A 19586-nucleotide genomic window follows, 5' to 3' on the forward strand; every position below is an offset into this window, starting at 1 on the left:
ATGCAGTTTCATTGCCAATTAAATATTTCTTTAACTTATGTTCCTTTTCTTGATTGTATCTTTATAAATAATGATTAAAAATCACAAAGCATACAAATGAAAGAACGGTCTATGAATTAAGGCTTGGTCTTTTGTAGGTATTTCAAATTCCAACTATTCTAGTGAGACAAATGTACCCAAAGTAATATATCACAAAAAGAGGTCAGGTTTGGTTATATACTACCGAAGACACAGTACATATGTGTGAAAATATAAGTGCTGGAAAACAGTGAATTAAGAGGATAATGAACTCATTTAGGATGCACAGTGATGGGGGAAATAACATTGCAGATAGAAATGAATGGAATTTATTTTAATCCAAAGATAACTGTTGGATTTTCTATTATCTTATTCTTCTAATAATAGCTTTTCTTCGATATATTATGAAACATTTATACAACAGAATAAGCAATCACACCTAGCCACCCAGCACATTACCAGGAAAAACATACACACACAAATATATGTAGCCTGATTCTCCCATTCCCCCAGAAAACTAGAAAACTGTGCAAAGGAATTTTTTTGACGCTCAGAGCCTCTGAGCATTACTGCTAAATTATAAACAAATGCAGGGCTGACCTTCAGCACATTAAGTAATTAAGGAGTCTCAAACAGCTTCGTTTCAACTGCCACTGTTTACAGTGTCAAAGACTGGCCTCGGCCCAAATGTAGTCAGAGAGTTAAGGGGACTGTTCCTCAGTTCATATCTGCAAGATCTCTAATACCAAGCCCCCTGAAAGGAGCTCAGGCCACTAGCCAGGAGACAGAAGGAAGAGAGCGCACTGGCAAGCCGGCCTTGACCCTTACTCACCATGACCACAGAGGGGTGGGCCGAGGTCGCGGGGAGGAGCTCCCCGTCCAAGTCCTCCGTCCCCTCCGCCAGCCCCTCCACCTCGGTCACCGTCAGCAGCATGGTGGCGTGCTTGGCTTTCATGGTCAGCATCTTGCACTTGGAGTTCAAAGAGGCGATCTGCTCTTGGTAGCCCTTGATTTTCTGAGCCAGCTCCTGAGGAAACATTTCCCCCCCGCCTTGGGGTGTCACAGCAGCATCAGAAGGAAACAGAGCTAGAAGCGTTCATCTTCCTCCGGGGCTAGCCAATGAAATCACAGAGCCGCGCCAGACCGAGCGGCGGGGAGGCAGGATGTGGACGGTGCGAGCGCGGAGCCTGCCTGCCGCGCGCCCCGAGCCAGACCACAGCGCGGCGGGGCGGGAGGGGCGGTGGGGACCGCGCGGCGGGAGGCACGGAGCCAGGCGGCAGGGATTCTAATCCCAGAGATGCTCAGGGCTGGCCTGGCATTTGGGTAACGTTAAAGACTGGCAACTTTCTTTAAAATGCCTGAGGAATCTGAAATTGCCAGATGGTTCATGCCATGGAAATTAGGTCATGTGATGACTCAAACTGCCAAAAATGCAATGCTGGGTTCTTACCATCTCGAATATGTCAAACAGAGCAGTCATTTGTGACAGACGAGTCATAAAGTAAACTGCTCCTGAATTCCTGTGACCCTGGCGAGTTGTTTTTTGCAGATAAGCTAAAGACTACTTAGGAAATCCTTATTTTTGATGCATTTTCCTCCCCAAAGAAAATTTTGTGCATTCATGAAAATTTCCCTCATGTACTCTATTATGCCTCTAATGTTTCTGATGCCTCAAACTAGAGCTTTGAACTTGAAGTTCTGTTCCATTATAATGTCTTTTGATTTCCTTTGTTAGTCAAAAAAATTGTTTTGAGGTTTTAAAATTTTTACAAGGAGCTAATTGAAAATGTATTCTGAATAGCACATAGCTCTTAAAAAACAAATATTATACTATTAAAATTCTAAAATAATCTAAAATGGTAATCCTAAAATGTTAAATTTATACTTTCTTTACTTCAAAGATTAAAAAATGAACATGTAAGCATTCTTTTTTTTTTTTTACATTCATGTTAACAAAAATATTAATCCTAAAAGTACAAAATCTCTGCTTTTTTTTCTATTCCTTTTATTTGGCTTCTTCACTTGAAAAGCTGTCATTTAGTGTTTGTACAGTACACATTTTGTGAGTCTTTAAAATGTGTGTGTATACACTCAAAGGAGAGCTTTGAACCTGACATTCAAACTACAGCTTTGAACTTGAAGTTCAGAAACAAAATAACAATAACAAAATGATACATGTGTATATATACATGTGTATATGTATGAAAAGCGAAGTCACTCAGTCCTGTCTGACTCTTTGCGACCCCATGGACTGTAACCTACCAGGCTCCTCTGTCCATGGGATTTTCCGGGCAAGCGTACTGGAGTGGGGTGCCATTGCCTTCTGTGTGTATATGTATATGAACACACAAACACACCATTTTGTGATTGTTGTCACTTTGTGTTTCCCCTCCCAACCAAAACCGACTGTGTCGGTGTAAGGGAAAACAATCCAGCAGAATTCAGCTAGCAGCCTGTCCTCTTGACTTCTAGTAGAAAGTACAGGGATTTTTTAATCTAGGATTTAAAAAGTAGAAATCATCACTTCTTTACCTTTCAGGGTTGCAGATACTTAGTTAAACCTAATAGGATTTTTTTTTTTTTGGCCTAGTCACACAGCTTGATGGATCTTAGTTCCCTGGATTGAACCCGGGCCCATGGCATTGAAACCACCAAGGCCTAGCCACCAGACTGCCAGGAAACTCCCCTAATAGGATTTTTAAATAGCTATTTATCACATATGCTTTAGTGCCTAACATATGAATACTCTATAATAACTAGTAAACATGCATGTTTGGAAGTCATCTGCCAGCTCACTGGACTCCTTGAATTCTATATTTTCAGCTAAAATTTTGTGCATTCATGAAAATTTCCCTCATATACTCCACTGAGCCTTCATACCACGGCTGCCCATCTGGTAAAATTGAGGACTCTGTGAGAAACAGAGTTAGTCTCAGTCCTTCCACCATTCATGCCCACAGGGATGGTCACGTCCCCTATGGCAGTACCCTGCTTAGCACACTGATAGCAAATGCCCGTTTTCTAAATCTCAAATTATTGGGTATAAAACTCATCTGAGTTGCTTGTTAGCAATGCAGTTCTGATCTAGGCTCCAAAAGATTTTGATTTATTAGGCCTATGAAAATCTGCCTTTTATCATTAGTCCATGAGACTCCCTTGAAGAAATAGTTCTCTAGAACCTTCTTCTGTAAAAAGAGACCTGCCGGTATCCCAGGAGCTTTGTGGGTTGGGGGTCAAATTCGCTAAATTAAAATGGAGCATGGATGGGTTAATGAGTTCTCCACACTCAGGAAGCATATGTATGTGTAGTTTTAACTGAGTATTTCTGAAGATCAAGACAAGGGATGAGTGTACAAGTGGGAACTCGGGTACAGTGGCTGCTCTGAGGGAAGGTGCCCTCTGGGCAACCACCTGCGCCCAGGAGCATGCCTTCTGTGTCACATGGAAAGCAGCTCTGAGAGTCTTTCCTATGCTTTAAAAGTGACAGGATCACTTTTTTTTTTTTTAATTAAATGTAACATTTGAAAAATTACAGGGAAAAAAGTGAATTCCCTAGAAATAAACAAATGATTAGTCATCTTTATGAGTTAAAGTTAAGTATATGGAAACTAGCCTCACCTCAAGATGAAAATCCATTAAACACACACATAAAAAATCAGGAAAAAACATTCTCCCAGAATTCCCTGTTCTAAATCGGGCTTCCCCAAGGACTCCCCCCACCCCACCTCCACCCCGACTGCCCTCCGCTGCACTTTCCTTCCTGTGTTTGTTTTACACAAACAATGAGCCTGATGCAGGACTCTGTCATTATAAACATGCAAATGCACTCTAAATCACATGCCAAGACTAGCACAGGTCTGCACTAATGTTTAGAACTGGGAGAAGAAGACGCGACAAAATGAGCAGATCATTGAACAGGAGCCAGAGGACAGTCTATGGCTGACTCTGCTGAGAGCTGGCAAGTCATGTATTCTCCTACACCATCATTCTTTTTTTTTTTTTTTTCAGTCTTAGCTCCCTGAGCAGGGATTGAACTTGTACCCCCTGCAGTGGAAGCTCTGAGTCTTAACCACTGGACCACCAGGGAAGTCCCCAAAATGTACCAGATTAGAATCTGTTTTCTATCAGCTACTATATCTGGAAGCTTAAGAAGTCATTCTAAAAAATTAATTTCTGTTTTCTTATCAGTAAAATGAAGACAATTCACACCCACACAAATTCTTAAGCTCATCGGGTTTTTATGAAAGATAATCTGGAAAACACTGTAAACTGTCTTAAAACACATAAAACAAAAAATATATAGTAATGATAATTATTGTCATTCCAGATAGATTAAAAAAAAGTATTTTCTGTGCTGTGGTTGAAAAGTTGTTGCAACAAAATTCTGGATCTTATGATGTGGGATTAAAAGTAGTTTCAGAATAAATGTGTATTATGAAGTCTAATGGAGAAGGCAATGGCACCCCACTCCAGTACTCTTGCCTGGAAAATCCCATGGACCAAGGAGCCTGGTGGGCTGCTGTCTATGAGGTCGCACAGAGTCGGACACGACTGAAGCGACTTAGCATGAAGTCTAATGTATGCCTTATACATAGTTTTCACGTATTTGCAAAACATCTTTTCATTTAACCAGTGACAGAAGAGAAATGAATAGTTAACATAGATGATTATCTACAGTGTAGGAGTAAATGGAGGTAGGATATTTATTTACATTATTTTATAAATCATACATGAATGTGATGCATTGGCTGTGACAAGAAGTTAAAGAACTGCATTTGCCAAGGCGGGGGGAGTGAGATTTTCCAACAATTATTTAACAACAATTGCTAAAAATTCAACAACTGAATCTTATGAGAACCTTACTATGATATTTGGTTTGGGCTCTTATGAAAACACAGTTTAAATAGAGTAGATGGAAGGATAAGCTAAATGTCTACCCTTGGCACAGAGAAAGAAGACACACCCTCCTCTAGTAACTTTCCAAAATTCATGATGCTGTAATCAGCCACCAAGGAAAGAGTCATTGTGACCTATACAGGATTTAACAAGTCAGGAAAGAAAAGTCACTGCTCTCCTGAAGGAACTGAAACACTCGAGGTATATGACCTCTGAGACCAGGTTTGCACAAAGGTGTTCAAGTCCTCAAGGTCATTCATTATGACCTTGTATGCCAAAGATACCAGGAAGGAGGCATATCTGAAAATGAAAAAGCTGCTGAGTCATAACACAGTAATCATCAAAACCAACAATATGAGCCTTTCACTGATTTTGGGAAAAGGAGGTGAAATGACCTATATGTGAAAGAGCAATGATTTTCTCTTTAACATGAAATATCCCTTCTTTTTAATGAGGGCCATCAAAGCAGCAAGGCTTTGAGCGTTGCTGTTCCTTATAATCTGTAAACACAGGGAGTACAGGGACTTCTCTGGCAGTCCAGTGGTTAAGATTCCACACTTCCAGTGCAGGAGACACAGGTTCAATCTCTGGTCGGGGAATTAAGATCCCATATGCAGCATGGAGAGGCCAAATGAATAAATAAATAAAGAAAGAAGACAGGGAGGATAGTGTGTTTTGGTGTATGAATTGTGAGAATTCTAATGGAAGCAGTCAGTGGGTCATGGTGGAGACAGACATGTCATGAATGTTGGATCAAGAGGTTTTGGAATTAAGTGGAGGACTCATACTACTGGGTCTTAGAGAACATCAGCAAAAATAGCACTCAAAATGCAAAGACAGCCAAAGAAGCTCTCCAAGAACCCAACATGTTATGCCCCAACATGTTATGCTAAAAACCAATCACATATTCTCATCACGCCAGGGCCTTGCCCTTGAACTTGGCTTGTCTTACCTCATGCCGAGAAATCTGGGCTTGCAGTTCCTGGATGTTGCTGGTGGCCACAGGCTTATCCTCAATCTCTCTGTGAGCTCCTTCTATGAGTTCCTGGAGGTGCTGCATTTCTTGCTCATATTGTTCATATTGCACCACAGCCTCCTTTGAAGGAAAAAACAAAAGCACAGACGATTATCTGTTGATACCAATAACTGTGTATGTGCCTCTGTGCTGCTTCTGACAAACTCTGGTGTTAATGTCTATTTACCCATGAGTCAAGGGAGCAAAAAAATGATGGGGAAAATTCCTAGATGATTCAAATTCCCAGTTTTCTGCTGATGTTTCAGAGCCTTCTCTCTAAAACATTTTGTCAAGATTATTGATGGACTGAACATAGTGGTGCTGGAGAAGACTCTTGAGAGTCTTGAAAGTGAAGTCGCTCAGTCGTGTCCGACTCTTTGCGACCCTATGGACTGCAGCCTACCAGGCTCCTCCGTCCATGGAATTTTCCAGGCAAGAGTACTGGAGTGGGCTGCCATTTCCTTCTCCAGAGGATCTTCCCAACCCAGGATCGAACCCGGGTTTCCTGCGTTGCAGGCAGACACTTTACTGTCTGAGCCACCTTTGGCCGAACATAGTGGTTCTGGAGAAGACTCTTGAGAGTCCCTTGGACAGCAAGGAGATCAAACCAGTTAATCTCAAAGGAAATCAGTCCTGAGTATTCATCTGACGGACTGAAACTGAAGCTGAAGCTCCAAATACTTTGACCACCTGATGCGAAGAACTGACTCACTGGAAAAGACCCTGAAGCTGGGAAAGATTGAAGGCAGGAGGAGAAGGGAACAACAGAGGATGAGATGGTTGGATGGCACAACCAACTTGATGGACATGAGTTTGAGCAAGCTCCAGGAGTTGGTGATGGACAGGGAAGTCTGGCATGCTGCAGTCCATGGGGTGGCAAAGAGTTGGGCACAACTGAGCGACTGAAGCAAACTGAACTGAAGTGGTTAGATCCTCCTTCTTCTCTTTATTGTCTTAAAGATGACAATGTTATGGTCCAGAACATGGTAGAAAAGTAGTACAAAAAACATGATTACTTCATTTTTCTGTGAAGGAAATTCTGTGAGGGACTCAGCTAAGTGCTGGAATAGGAGATAGAAAAAATGAATGAAGTATGTCATTTGTAGCAACAAAGGTAGAGATTGTCTAGAGGTTGTCATACTGAATGAAGTAAGTCAGACAAAAACAAATATTATATGAGATCACTTATATGTAGAATCTAAAAAAAAATGGTACAAATAATGAACTTATTCACAAAGCAGAGAGTCACAAATGTAGAAAATAAACCTGTGGTTATGAAGGAGGGAAAGATGGGGGATAAACTGGGAGACTGGGATTGCAGATTTGTTACCATCTGAGTCACCAGGGAAGCCCATGCATAAAACAGATAGCTAATAAGGACCTGGGGCTTCCTTGGTGGCTCAGATGGTAAGAATCTCCCTTCAGTGCAGGAGACCCAGGTTTGATCCCTGGGTCAGGAAGATCCCCTGGAGAAGAGAATGGCTACCCACTCCAGTATTATTGCCTGTAGAATCCCATGGACAGAGGAGCCTGTTGGGCCAAAGTCCCTGGGGTCACAAAAGTTGGACATGACTGAGCAACTAACACTTTCACTTTCACACAAGGACCTACTGCATAGCACAGGGAACTCCACTCAATACTCTATAATGACCTACATGGAAAAGGAATCTAAAACATGTGGATATTGTATAACTGATTCACTTTACTAGACAACTAAAACTAACACAACATTGTAAATCAACTATACTCCAATACAATATAAAAAAATCAACAAAGTGTGACTTCTACACTCAGCAATTTACTGTCTCACAAATCATAAGATAATGCAAGAAGAGTTGACCAAATAGACCATTAGTGGTTTAATGAGAGGGCATGTATACAATTTTTGGATAAAGTAGGTGAAATACTAATTGAAAGCAGATATGAGATAGTTTCATTTCTTCGATATGCGATAGTTTCATTTCTTCCTAGTAAATAATCGGTCTCTTAGGTGAAGGGACTAAGAGTTATAGCTGAGTGTACTTCTCAGGCAATAAAATAAGCTGAATAAGCTGAAATATGAAGAAAAAAAAAAAAAACGAACTCTGTAGTATGCCTTAGCAGTAAAATCTTATTACAAAGTTCTAAATGATTTTCAGATGAATAATAACAAAAATATATGATTGAATATAAAATTAACCTTTACAAGTTGTTTTTCATTATATATATATATATATATATATATACTGCTTAAAGATAGTTTTCACCAAAAGATATTTTTAATAGAGCTTGCCCCAGGCATTTGTGGGTGATCTAAATGATAGCATTTCGTGTCCCTATTTTATATAATCACAACAAGCTGTCAGAGTTAACACTCTGGATGTGTTCTGATGGCTGAGCCCACGCAAGCGCTAAGAAAAGCAGCCCATGACTCATTTGCTGCTGCTCTGCCGGCGGTGTGGGGACCGCCTGCAGAGGCCGGCTGGCCCGGCTGCACATGCCTGCATGATGTTGCACTGCTGGATGGCCGTGTGCTGGAGCCGGCTGGCCTCCTCCTGCAGGTGCAGAGCCGCGTGGCAGAGCGGCAGGCTGGCGACCACGTCCTCGGGGATCCGGAGCGCGCTCTGACGGACCTGCACTGCGTGGACTTTTGGCTTGAGTGACTCCATCTCAGACAGCAAATGCTGAAAGTGCAAGTTCACATTCTAAATTTTAAAATTCTATACTTATACAATTTGATATCAATTTATTTATATAAGGTGTATGTAGGTATAAAATATACATTTTTCCTGGGTGGTCCAGTGGTTAAGAATCCACCTTCCAATGCAGGGGACTCAGGTTCGATCCCTGGTCAGGGAACCAGGATCCCACATGCTGGGGGCAACTGTGCCCACATGCCACAACTCGAGAAGCCCGTGTGCCTCAACTCCTGAGCCCATGTGCTCTGGAGTCTGTGCTCTATAACAAGAGAGGCCCACACACCACAACAAAGACCCAGAACAGCCAAAAAGAAAAAAAAAAATTTTTTTCCCCATTTAAAAGATATATTCTAAAATATTTTTAAATTTTACATTTTAATAGTTTATTTCAAAAGCAAGAGATATTAACTAAATTACAGGTCTGTCCAAAGTTATCAAAACTTTCCCAGGAATTTTTTTTTTAATACTGCATACAGTGCTCAGACAATAAGTTTAGAAATCACTTTTCCTAACTATCCTTTCTTTTTCAAAAATATAGCTCCCCCCTCATTTCCCCTGAATTATTTTTGCTTGCCTGTCGGTGAGAGAGTTGCTCCTTGAGACTTAGACGTCCAACTTCTGGAGAAGTCAGGGTTGTCTGGGCTTGCTCCAAAGCAACTTGTAAGTTTCTGAGCTCTGCTTCAAATTTTTTCATATCCTGCAGAGTAAGAGTGACATCAATGTTGACATATAAGCACTTGAAGTCCAAAGTCATAGGTGGAGACTACTATCATGTAAACAGGCAGTGAAACAAGAGGGAAGGGGGAGGGGTACAACCATTAAAACAATGACATAGCCATAGGACATGACAAAAACTGATTCGAACCAACTAGGTCCAAGATGGCAGAAGATTCACTTCCAGTAGCCCTTGAGCCTCGTTATGTTCTCTTGGTAATACACTAGCATCTAAATGACACCTGCACCAGCACCAGAACAGTTTTGAGGTCAATCATAAGTTAAAAAATGGGTGGTGGCCCAGTTCCTGGAAATCCCCATTCTTTCCCCCCAAAATAATTGGAATAATCCTCCCACTCATTAGCCTATGAAACTTCCCAGCCCATAAAAATGAACCACAATATTTCAGGGCTCTCTCTCACCTTCTAAGATGGCCCATGCTCTGTGTAGTGTGTTTCTCTCTAAATAAATCCACTTCTTACCTATAACTTTATCTCTCACTGAATTCTTTCTGCCTCAAGACATCCAAGAACCTCAGATTCAGGAATAGCATGACCCCCTATAGGGCCTTCTGGGGCAGACCCTTCCCCTTATACCTCTATTTTAGCTCCTCTTTGAAGTACCCAGATAATAGTATCTGATGTAAATTCCCTGACTTGTTTTACAGGTGTTAAAATCTCCCACCAAATGGATGGTGTTAACTACTTGATGACTAAGAGCACACAGCCCCAGGCGTCCCGGGGCTTAAGGACTGATAATGTTAAGCCACCACCCTGTCACCCCACCATCAGCCAATCAGAGAATTGTGCATGAGCTGATCACAGATGCTTCAAAACTCCTTCCTCATTTGGCCTTAACAATGCTTTGCTGAAACCCTTCGAGATGTTGTGGGTTTTTTGGACATGAGCCATCTGCTTCCTTGCGCGGCCCTGTAATAAACCTTTGTCTGCTTCAAACTCGAACGTATGGTATTGTGTGACCTCACCATGCATCAGGCATAAGAGGGTAACATTCATAGTCAAGAAGGCTCATTAGAGGTGAGCATCTACCTGCACTTCCTGCCACCATTTGTTTTTACTTTAAAAATGTATCTATGTATTTTATTTTATTTTATGGTCACAGCATCCCCCCACAGCAAGGGGGATCTTGTCTCCCCTGCCAGGGATCAAACCCATGTCCTTTGCATTGGCAGCACAGAGTCTTAACCACTGAACTGCTAAGGACGTGCCATTGTTGTTTTTAATGATGTGTGTGCTCAGTCGCTCAGTCATGTCGGACTCTTTGCGACCTCCTGGACTATAGTCTGCCAGGCTCTTCTGTCCATAGAATTTTCCAGGCAAGAATACTGAAGTGGGTTGCCACTTCTTATTCCAGGGAATCTTCCCAACCCAGGGATCGAAACTGCATCTCTTGTGTCTCCTGCATTGCCAGGAGAATTCTTTACCACTGTGCCACCTGGGAAGCCCATAATGATAGACTTTTCCATTTAAATCATCTTTTTTCTTTTTTTTACCTTGGCAGCATCGTGGAGACTCTGTAAACGAATTTTGATCACCTGTCGCAGCTCCTCAGTCTCCCGTCCCAGATCTGCCACTTGCTGAGACATTGTTTCTGTATGGTACACACTATCGAGGTACTGTAATTTCTCGGACATTGCTTCCAGATCATTGTGAATATCTTCAGATTCTTCTAGCATGGTCTAGAGTGAATTATCAACATCCAGGACATTGATAGGTAGGTAAAGAGGTAATCTACAGTATGGTATAAAGACCGTCAGATTGGGAAAGGGATAAGGAGATTTGATTTACATTTCCCCCTGCACACTGTGTAGGTTGTGTATTTTATTCTGTTTAAACTTCACAGCCCTGTGCCCGCTTCCCACTTCCTGTCACCCCCTTTGCAGAGAAAAAGAAATCAAAGTTCAGGAGCTGTAAACAATCTGTTGAGGCCATATGTGTTGAACCATAAGGCTAGTGCTCAGTCTGCCACCCCAAGCTACTCAGGACAGGAATATTCTAGCAGTGGTGATGCTCTGAGGCATTGGGTTATCTTCATCAGCTCACTGGCCTCTCTTTTCTCATATTCAACTAAAGAGCTGCTTTTCAGCTCTCATATTCTATAGCTAAGCTCTAAGCATATATGGATCTAAGATACGAAAATAAGACTCAAATGCTTGAAGTGAGACAAAGGGGTAGAAACTATTTGGGATTAAACAAAGCCCTTGGCATTCAGGGCAGCATCATCTATTGAGACTAACAATCATATGAGTGGAATAATAAGCATATAATATGCATTGTATGAGTAGAGTGAGAGAGAAGAAAGGGTTAAGGATGCCGGAAATGAGAGGTGCTATTACCTGTACGAGGGTTGGGAGAAGGCTTCCTGGAAAGTCACATCTGAGCTAAGTCAGAGAATGTTTGTATTTGTACAGATGGAGAGGAAAAGGAAAGACCTTTTATGCTGACGGGACAGCATAAGCAAAGGCACAGAGGTGAGTGGGCACAAAACATGCAGTTCCTGGGGCATGCGATGTGTAAAGAGGAGAAACGGGAGGTGGGACATTACTCTTTCGCAATAGATCCCTTTTTTAAAAAGTAAAGTACATTGTTTTCTTTTGCAATATCATATACACTATTATATAGCATATATAATAAAGCTTTAAAAATATTGAAAAATAAAGAAGATAAAATATTCCGCAATCCCATACCCCGGGGATGACTTTAAGTAAAGGATAACTGCTGTTCAATTTGGGTATAATTTTAGGTGATTGAGATCATAAGATACCTACAATTTCCTATCTTTTTCGCCTGGCATTAAAACACATACATTTTCTGTGCATTGTTTTTGGATAAACTCAAGGCAGTTTTCATTAATTCTTAAGGCAGGCAGACATGCTAGAACTCCCTGGAACATTGTGTATAGGCTGAGTTCTCTCCTGAGCATCTGTGTGAGGTCACCACCGACACCTGACCTCTGTCCCCCTGTGCCCTTGATGCACCCAACCCAGCCACCTGCCCAAGTCAGAAAAACCTGCCAACCATCCTGGGCTCCTCTCTCTTTTACCCAAATCCAGAAGCCTCCAAATCCAGAATTCTCGCTGGGTAAAGCCCCTTGATTTTTGTCCTCTCAGCCTCCTAAGTGAGACTTTGTCACTGTCTACTGGGTTATTGAAACCACTGTCTATGTTGTCTTATCTTCATCAATCTGTCTTCCACAGGCTTCTAAGTCATCTGTCTTAAACTGTAAGTCTGAACTTGTCACTTGCCTGCAGAATGTCTGTCAAAGGCTTAGAGTGACTTCAGGAGAAAGGTCAAGAACTCCATAGGCTCTCATGACCTGTCTTTGTCTTCTCTTATCTCTCTGGCCTCTTTCCAGCTCTCAGCAAAGCCCCTCCTGAGTGCACCAAGCAGAGCACCCCTCCCTCTTTCTGCTGGGATTTTCCAGAGCATTTTAGGCTGTGTGTCTTTCAGGACTCAGCTCAGAGTCCCCTTTTCCTTCCTTGTGCTGCTCTCTGCTAAGTCGTTTCAGTCGTGTCCAACTCTTTGTGACCCCCCAAGGACTGTAGCTTGCCAGGCTCTGCTGTTCATGGGATTCTCCAGGCAAGAATACTGGAGTGGGTTGCCATGCCCTCCTCCAGGTAATCTTCCCAACCCAGCAATTGAGCCCACATCTCTTGCATCTCCTGCACTGGCAGGTAGGTTCTTTCCAACTAGTGCCACCCGGGATGCCCAGTTTCTTTCCTTCCTTAATCTAACCTGTCTCCTGGTGCTTCGTCACTCAGTCATGTCTCTCTGCGGCCCGCTGGACTGTAGCCCACCAGGCTCCTCTGTCCATGAGATTTTCCAGGCAGGAATACTAGAGTTGGGTGCCATTTCCTATTCCAGGGGATCCTCCCAACCCAGGGAGTGAATCTGTGTCTCCTGGGTCTCCCACATTGGCAGGAGGATTCTTTACCACCTGGGAATCCCCTCTATCTCTTTTCTCCCTTCAATTATCAACTCCCTGGGGCAAGGCAGGGAATATTCTTTGTATTCCAATGCCTAACAAAATTCCTAGCTTTGGAAAGCACTCTATAAACGTTTATTAAATAAATAAATGAATGAGAACAGACGCTATTTTTAAAAACTAAAAAGAAAACCTTCATGGTCAATTAAAACCTTCATGGTCTACATTATATCTTATTAAATCCAAAAATTTATTCAGAAAACCTTTTTTAACATTACTTAAGTTTTCTTTAAAATTTCAGTATAGTTATTAATACTCATATAAAAAATGTCCTACATTTTGGATTACAGAGCAGTAGTGTTTTGATGAGCATGATACATTTTCCAACTGTTTTTCAAAGAGATTTTACCAAGTTACCAACAGTGTCTGAGAGCTCTCGCTTCCTTAAATATGAGCTTTTAAATAATGGTGTTAACTTGACAATGAAAATGCTTTAAGTTTGCATTCTAGATCTCTAATGAGTATTTTTCCATTGTCTACAACCAGTTGTAACTTACGTCTTATCTGTTAATGCATAATGCAGATCCTCAAACAGAACAACTCTGCAATTGTTTAAGAAAGACTTCTTGAGAGGAAAGTGCAAGATTGATTAGAGAAGAAAGATAAATACAGGGAGACTAATTAGGAGCCCGTTAAAGCATTCCCAGAAGGGGAAAATGAGGTTTTGATCTAGAACTCTGTCAACACAAATGGAAAAGAGGATGTATTTAAAAGACACGAGTATACATAAATCAGAACAAAAAAGAAAATCTAACATACTTGAGGATATCCATGTAACTTAAACAAGGACCATTTTGTATTTGATGGCCTGATAACGGGGCTAAAAGATACCTATATCTAACTCAAGCCTAAATTTAAAAAGATGAAATAATTTCCTGGATGATATGGCCAAGAGAAAACTTCAGAGGAAGTGAAGTCATGCAGCCTCCATGTGGTGTGGACTTATTCCAGCTGGCCCCTACTTCCTGCAGGAGGTCAGTTCCCTGTGACCAGGCGGAAGCGCTGGAAGGAGGAGGCATGAGATTCAGGCTCTGACCGAGCCCACAGGTGCCAGGCGTTGTGCTTGATGATTGCACATATGTTAAACCATTTGATCCTCGTGACAACTCTGCAATATGCATATTATTTACATCTCCATCTTACTGATGAGAAGACTGGATTCTGAAAGGCAAAGTAGTTTGCTCCAAAGTACACAGCCCTAAGTGGAAGGACTTGGTTTTCCCATCAGACTGAGTCTAGAGCTTGTGATCTTTCCACCTGTCCCTGCATCTCCTCCTAAGGGTAGAATTTCCCACCATATCCCTGTGTACAATTGTTTCAAAGAAGCTGCAAAAAAAAAAAAAGATACTACATGGATGATTATTTTTGGTGTTGGGGAATGGAAAATTTAGAGGTGATAGAGGATATTTATTTACTTATTCATGGGTAGCTGCTTTTTTTTTTTTCAATCCCCAGGACAAGTTGTTAAAGCTACCTTGGCTTTCATTTTTCTTGGCATCTTCAATAATTTTTCATCACATTCTTCCAAATTTTCTGTCAATCTAGCCAGTTAAATCAAATTACCCTCTTAGTTACCTTTTGAAAACTATTTTTGCTAAAGTTACCTGATGTGAAATGTATTGTTCTCGAAGCTGGCTTGCAGAATTCCATGCAATCTTTCCATGTACCAAGATTTTGGTTTTCTCAATCCACCTTAAAATTAACTCAAGTATTTCATTGTATTCTTCTAGATGGGATGCTGCCTGAAAAATAAATCATTACCATTCAGATAAAAAATGGATACTCTGCTTCTTGAGCTAGAAATCAATCAGTCTTCTATTTCTCTTTGGATACAACAATCCTGGCAGTTGATCATTATAATATCTATGATATCTAAAGGTATCATGAAAAATAATTTCCTTATTGAAAACCTATTAAAGACTTCCCAGTGATGTTAGGATGAAGTCCAATTTCCTAATATGCTTGAATAATCTGTCTTAAAAAAAAATCTCCACTTTCATCTCTTATTACTCTGTATAGCTCTCTCTCCCCTTTTTCATACTCTACCTTCACTGAGTAAGGAGGTGGTAGGTGGGGCTTATAACTTTCACTATCATAATTTACTGGTTGCAAATTCTGATTTAACTCATATTTGACTGCAGAAAAACAACATACTCAATTTGCAAAAGTTCAGTCTATACTCATAATTATGATGAAGCGTGACCTGAACCAATTCAGTAAAGATTAAGTAAAGACAAACATATATATATTCATAAAAAAGTCCATTTATATGAACACCTTTGTGAATGAATTTATAATATGGTTTGATATGAAGTCAGGTTTACATGTATAAATAAATCTTAGGAATACAGGCATGATATGAGATAAACTACACTTAAATTACTCTTATTGTTGATATTATTTTTTTACTTATTTTTAAAAGCAAAAAACAGAAAATTGAATTTCGGCCATAGAGAATGTTGATTGCCAGTCTGGAAAGCATACTTGATTGAGCTTGGAGAGCTGGTTCTCAGCCTGTCTGATGGTCTGCTGGTGAAGTTCAGTCAGTTTTCCTATCTTCTTGGCCAGTGGTTTACCTAGCTGGCCATTCTGTTCAGAAAATTTTTGCACTGCTTTATCCAGTTCCATTAATTTTAAGTGACAGCCATCTAATTCCTCTCCTAGCACCTGGATGGTCATCAAAAAGAAAGCACATTAGACTACTGAAAATAAATTTTCCCAGATTTTCTGTAATCAGAAGGATTGTATTTTAAATGATTTTTGTAAAAGCCAAATACTGTAAAGAAAAATTCTACTATGATCTGCTCATTTCTGTTTCTTTGGTTGGAAAGGAAGAGCAGGATGTTTTGTAACTGGTGTTTATTTCCTAGGAGGTTGAGAGAGCTAAAATTTTCCTTCTGTCCCACCCAAAAAGGATTAGTCACTTCACTTATTGGCAGAGTGAGAACACAGATTTAAGTACCAAGAACATCCTTCATTTTGAAATGTATATATGTACTTAAGTTACTCAGCCATCATTTAGGCTTTGACACTCTTCCCTCTTACCTACATATACATGCATATTTATGAATTCAGTTTTACTATGATAATACATTATACTATTATATTTATAAAATTTCTTTGTGCTGTGCTTAGTCGCTCAGTCGTGTCCAACTCTTTCAGGAATACTGGAGTGGATTGCCATGCCCTCCCCCAGGGGACCTTCCCAACCCAGAGATCAAACCCAAGTCTCCTGCATTGCCAAGTGGATTCTTTACTGACTGAGACACCAGGGAAGCCTAAGAATACTGGAGCGGGTAGCCTATCCAGACTCCAGAAGGGTCTCCAGGAAATCTTCCCAGTCCAGGAATTGAACTGGGGTCTCCTGCGTTGCAGGCAGATTCTTCACAAACTGAGCTATAAACCGCCTACCTTTATTGTCTGGTTTTGATGAAGCCTGATAAGAAAGGTTTTATTTATTTTTTAATATCTTCAAAATAAACTAATGCACCCAAAATATTTTAAGGCATTGAATAGCACCCCTTATATTTCCACTTTCCCTTCCTTACCTTTTGGTCAGTTTTAGCTTGAACTAAATTATTTGTCTTTGCTCTCAGCTTGGTTAGAATAGTTGTGAGATCTCTGGCTATCTTCTGAATTTGCTGGCTGAATTCCTGACTCATGGCCTTGCTCTGTTCAACTTCTTTTACTTTGTCCTGGATCTAAACAATCAATAAAAACAGGAAAACCAATCATGGTTAAAACTGAATAATTAATACTAATACTTCAATTTTCAGATGTTGCCGAAAGGCATTATTGGTCATCGGTGCTGCTTTGGTATCCATGTACTCCTCAAACCAGCCATGTGCAGTTACAAGCTCTCATGGTGTTCCTTGCAGCCTTACTTCCTGCTATTTTTATGTATTCACTGCGCTTTCTGCTGCTATTTCAGCAAAGGAACTAGCAACACATGTACAATGATTCACTCATTAAATGTTTACAGATAGCAGTGTAGATAGCTGAGTTTGAATTCTATCTTCTCCATTTACTGTGTGATCCTAAACACACAAACTCTTCTAAGCCTTTTTCTTCATAAAACGGAAAACGCTTCCAGATAACTGGAGGCACACATATTTTCGTCTGTGCACCTTTTCATGAGTAGCTGTTAATGACCTGTTAACTCTTTTTCTAACTTCCAATTACCATCTTATAGTGTGACCCTGAGCACATCCAGTGGAAAGGAAAATGAAAAAATAACAGCTATTATTTATACATTTCCAATGGCTTTAATTTAATGTGATTACAAACATTTATATTTTGCTCATAATGTTGAAGAGAAGATGGTAAAGAAATATTTCCTTTATATAAATGAAAGGCCTTTAAAAATACCTTTAAGTCTGGGGGATGTAATATATAGTAGCGTGGGGATTGTAGTTAACATTCCTATGTTGTATACTTGAAGGTTGTTAAGAGAGTAGTTCTTAAAAGTTTTCATCACATGAAAAAATTTTACAACTATATGTAGTTTTGAATACTAACTAGATTTACTGTGCTGCTCATTTTGTAATATATTGTTGTTGTTCAGTCACTCAGTCGTGTCTGATTTTTTGCAACATCATGGACTGCAGCACGCCAGGCTTCCCTGTCCTTCACCAACTCCTGAAGCCTGCTCAAACTCATGTCCATTGACTTGGTGATGCCATCCAACCATCTCATCCTCCATCGTGGCCTTCAATCTTTCTCAGAATCAGGTTCTTTTCCAATGAATCAGTTCTTCGCCTCAGGTGGCCAAAGTATTGCAGCTTTAGCTTCAGCATCAGTGTTTCCAATGAATATTCAGGACTGATTTCCTTTAGGATGGACAGGTTGGTACTCCTTGCAGTCCAAGGGACTCTCAAGAGTCTTCTCCAACACCACAGTACAAAAGCATCGATTCTTCAGCGCTGAGCCTCCTTTATGGTCTAACTCTCACATCCATACATGACTACTGGAAAAACCATAGCTTTGACTAGATGGACTTTTGTTGGCAAATAATGTCTCTGCTTTTTAATATCCTGTCTAGGTTGTCATAGCTTTGATAGCTTACAGTGAACAGTATCGGATTCCTGATCTCCAAAGAAGAATTAACTTCGGAACCAGAGACCAGGCTTGATCACTCAAGAGCTTTTGTGTAGCGGAGTTTTATTAAAGTAAAAAGGGACAGAGAAAGGTTCGGACATAGACATCAGAAGTGGGACGGAGAGTGCCCCCTTCACTAGTGTTAGCAAGGGAGTTATATACTTTTTAAATTACTTATTCAGTTCAGTTCAGTTCAGTTGCTTAGTCATGTCTGACTCTTTGAGAGCCCATGAATCGCAGCATGCCAGGCCTCCCTGTCCATCACCAACTCCCAGAGTTTACCCAAACTCATGTCCATCGAGTCGGTGATGCCATCCAGCCATCTCATCCTCTCTCATCCCCTTCTCCTCCTGCCCTCAATCCCTCCCAACATCAGGGTCTTTTCCAATGAGTCAACTCTTTGCATGAGGTGGCCAAAGTATTGGAGTTTCAGCTTCAGCATCAGTCCTTCCAATGAACACTCAGGACTGATCTCCTTTAGGTTGGACTGGTTGGATCTCCTTGCAGTTATTACAATAAATCAAAAAAATGCCTCAAGTTTTAAAACTTGACCAGACCCACTCCCACAATTTAAATTTTAGTATAACAGGATTAGAACTTAACAATAGAAAGATCCTACTAGACCCACTCCCATAATTTACATTTTAAGATTTCAGGATTAGTCAGAAGGTTTTCAGGAAGGAGAAACTGTCCTCAAGCAGGATACATTGTTGTATAATCCCTAGTACACAATAAACTGAGTTGTTTGTTGTATAATCATCAGTTCTAGGCTTAAAGAAGAAGAAGAAAAAAAAACATTTTATGTGACTAAGACTAAGGAATGTAGAGAAAAAAAAATTAAGTTTGTCCTTTCCTCCTCCTCCTTGAGAACCCCAGGCCCCTTTCTCCTCCTCCAGGACCCCAGACTTCTTATCAGTTTGCCTAAGAATTGACTCTCTCAGCTTTTCTTCCAAGGAACAAGCATCTTTTAATTTCATGGTTGCAGTCACCATCTGCAGTGATTTTGGAGCCCAAGAAAATAAAGTCTCTCACTGTTTCTATTTTTTCCCCATCTATTTGCCATGAAATGATGGGACCAGATACCATGATCTTTGTTTTTTTGAATGTTGAGTTTTAAGCCAGCTTTTTCACTGTCCTCTTTCACCTTCATCAAGAGGCTCTTT

At 40.6% G+C, this 19586-nt stretch overlaps 1 protein-coding gene across 1 annotated transcript in view; it reads right to left on the minus strand.

Annotated features, from left to right (window-relative positions):
• Positions 1 to 19586, minus strand: part of SYNE1 (spectrin repeat containing, nuclear envelope 1) — a 501723-nt gene that overhangs the window by 183703 nt on the left and 298434 nt on the right. The window contains exons 85-92 of the mRNA XM_010840908.1: positions 16875 to 17027; positions 15811 to 15993; positions 14931 to 15068; positions 10835 to 11020; positions 9182 to 9304; positions 8410 to 8592; positions 5867 to 6010; positions 851 to 1045 (exon numbers count right to left, since the gene is read on the minus strand). Coding sequence (XP_010839210.1) covers positions 851 to 1045; positions 5867 to 6010; positions 8410 to 8592; positions 9182 to 9304; positions 10835 to 11020; positions 14931 to 15068; positions 15811 to 15993; positions 16875 to 17027 — 1305 coding nt within the window. The remainder of the gene's footprint in view (positions 1 to 850; positions 1046 to 5866; positions 6011 to 8409; positions 8593 to 9181; positions 9305 to 10834; positions 11021 to 14930; positions 15069 to 15810; positions 15994 to 16874; positions 17028 to 19586) is intronic.

Source organism: Bison bison, unplaced genomic scaffold, assembly GCF_000754665.1.
Source record: "Bison bison bison isolate TAMUID 2011002044 unplaced genomic scaffold, Bison_UMD1.0 scf7180017864148, whole genome shotgun sequence".
Classification (NCBI taxonomy): Eukaryota; Metazoa; Chordata; class Mammalia; order Artiodactyla; family Bovidae; genus Bison; species Bison bison.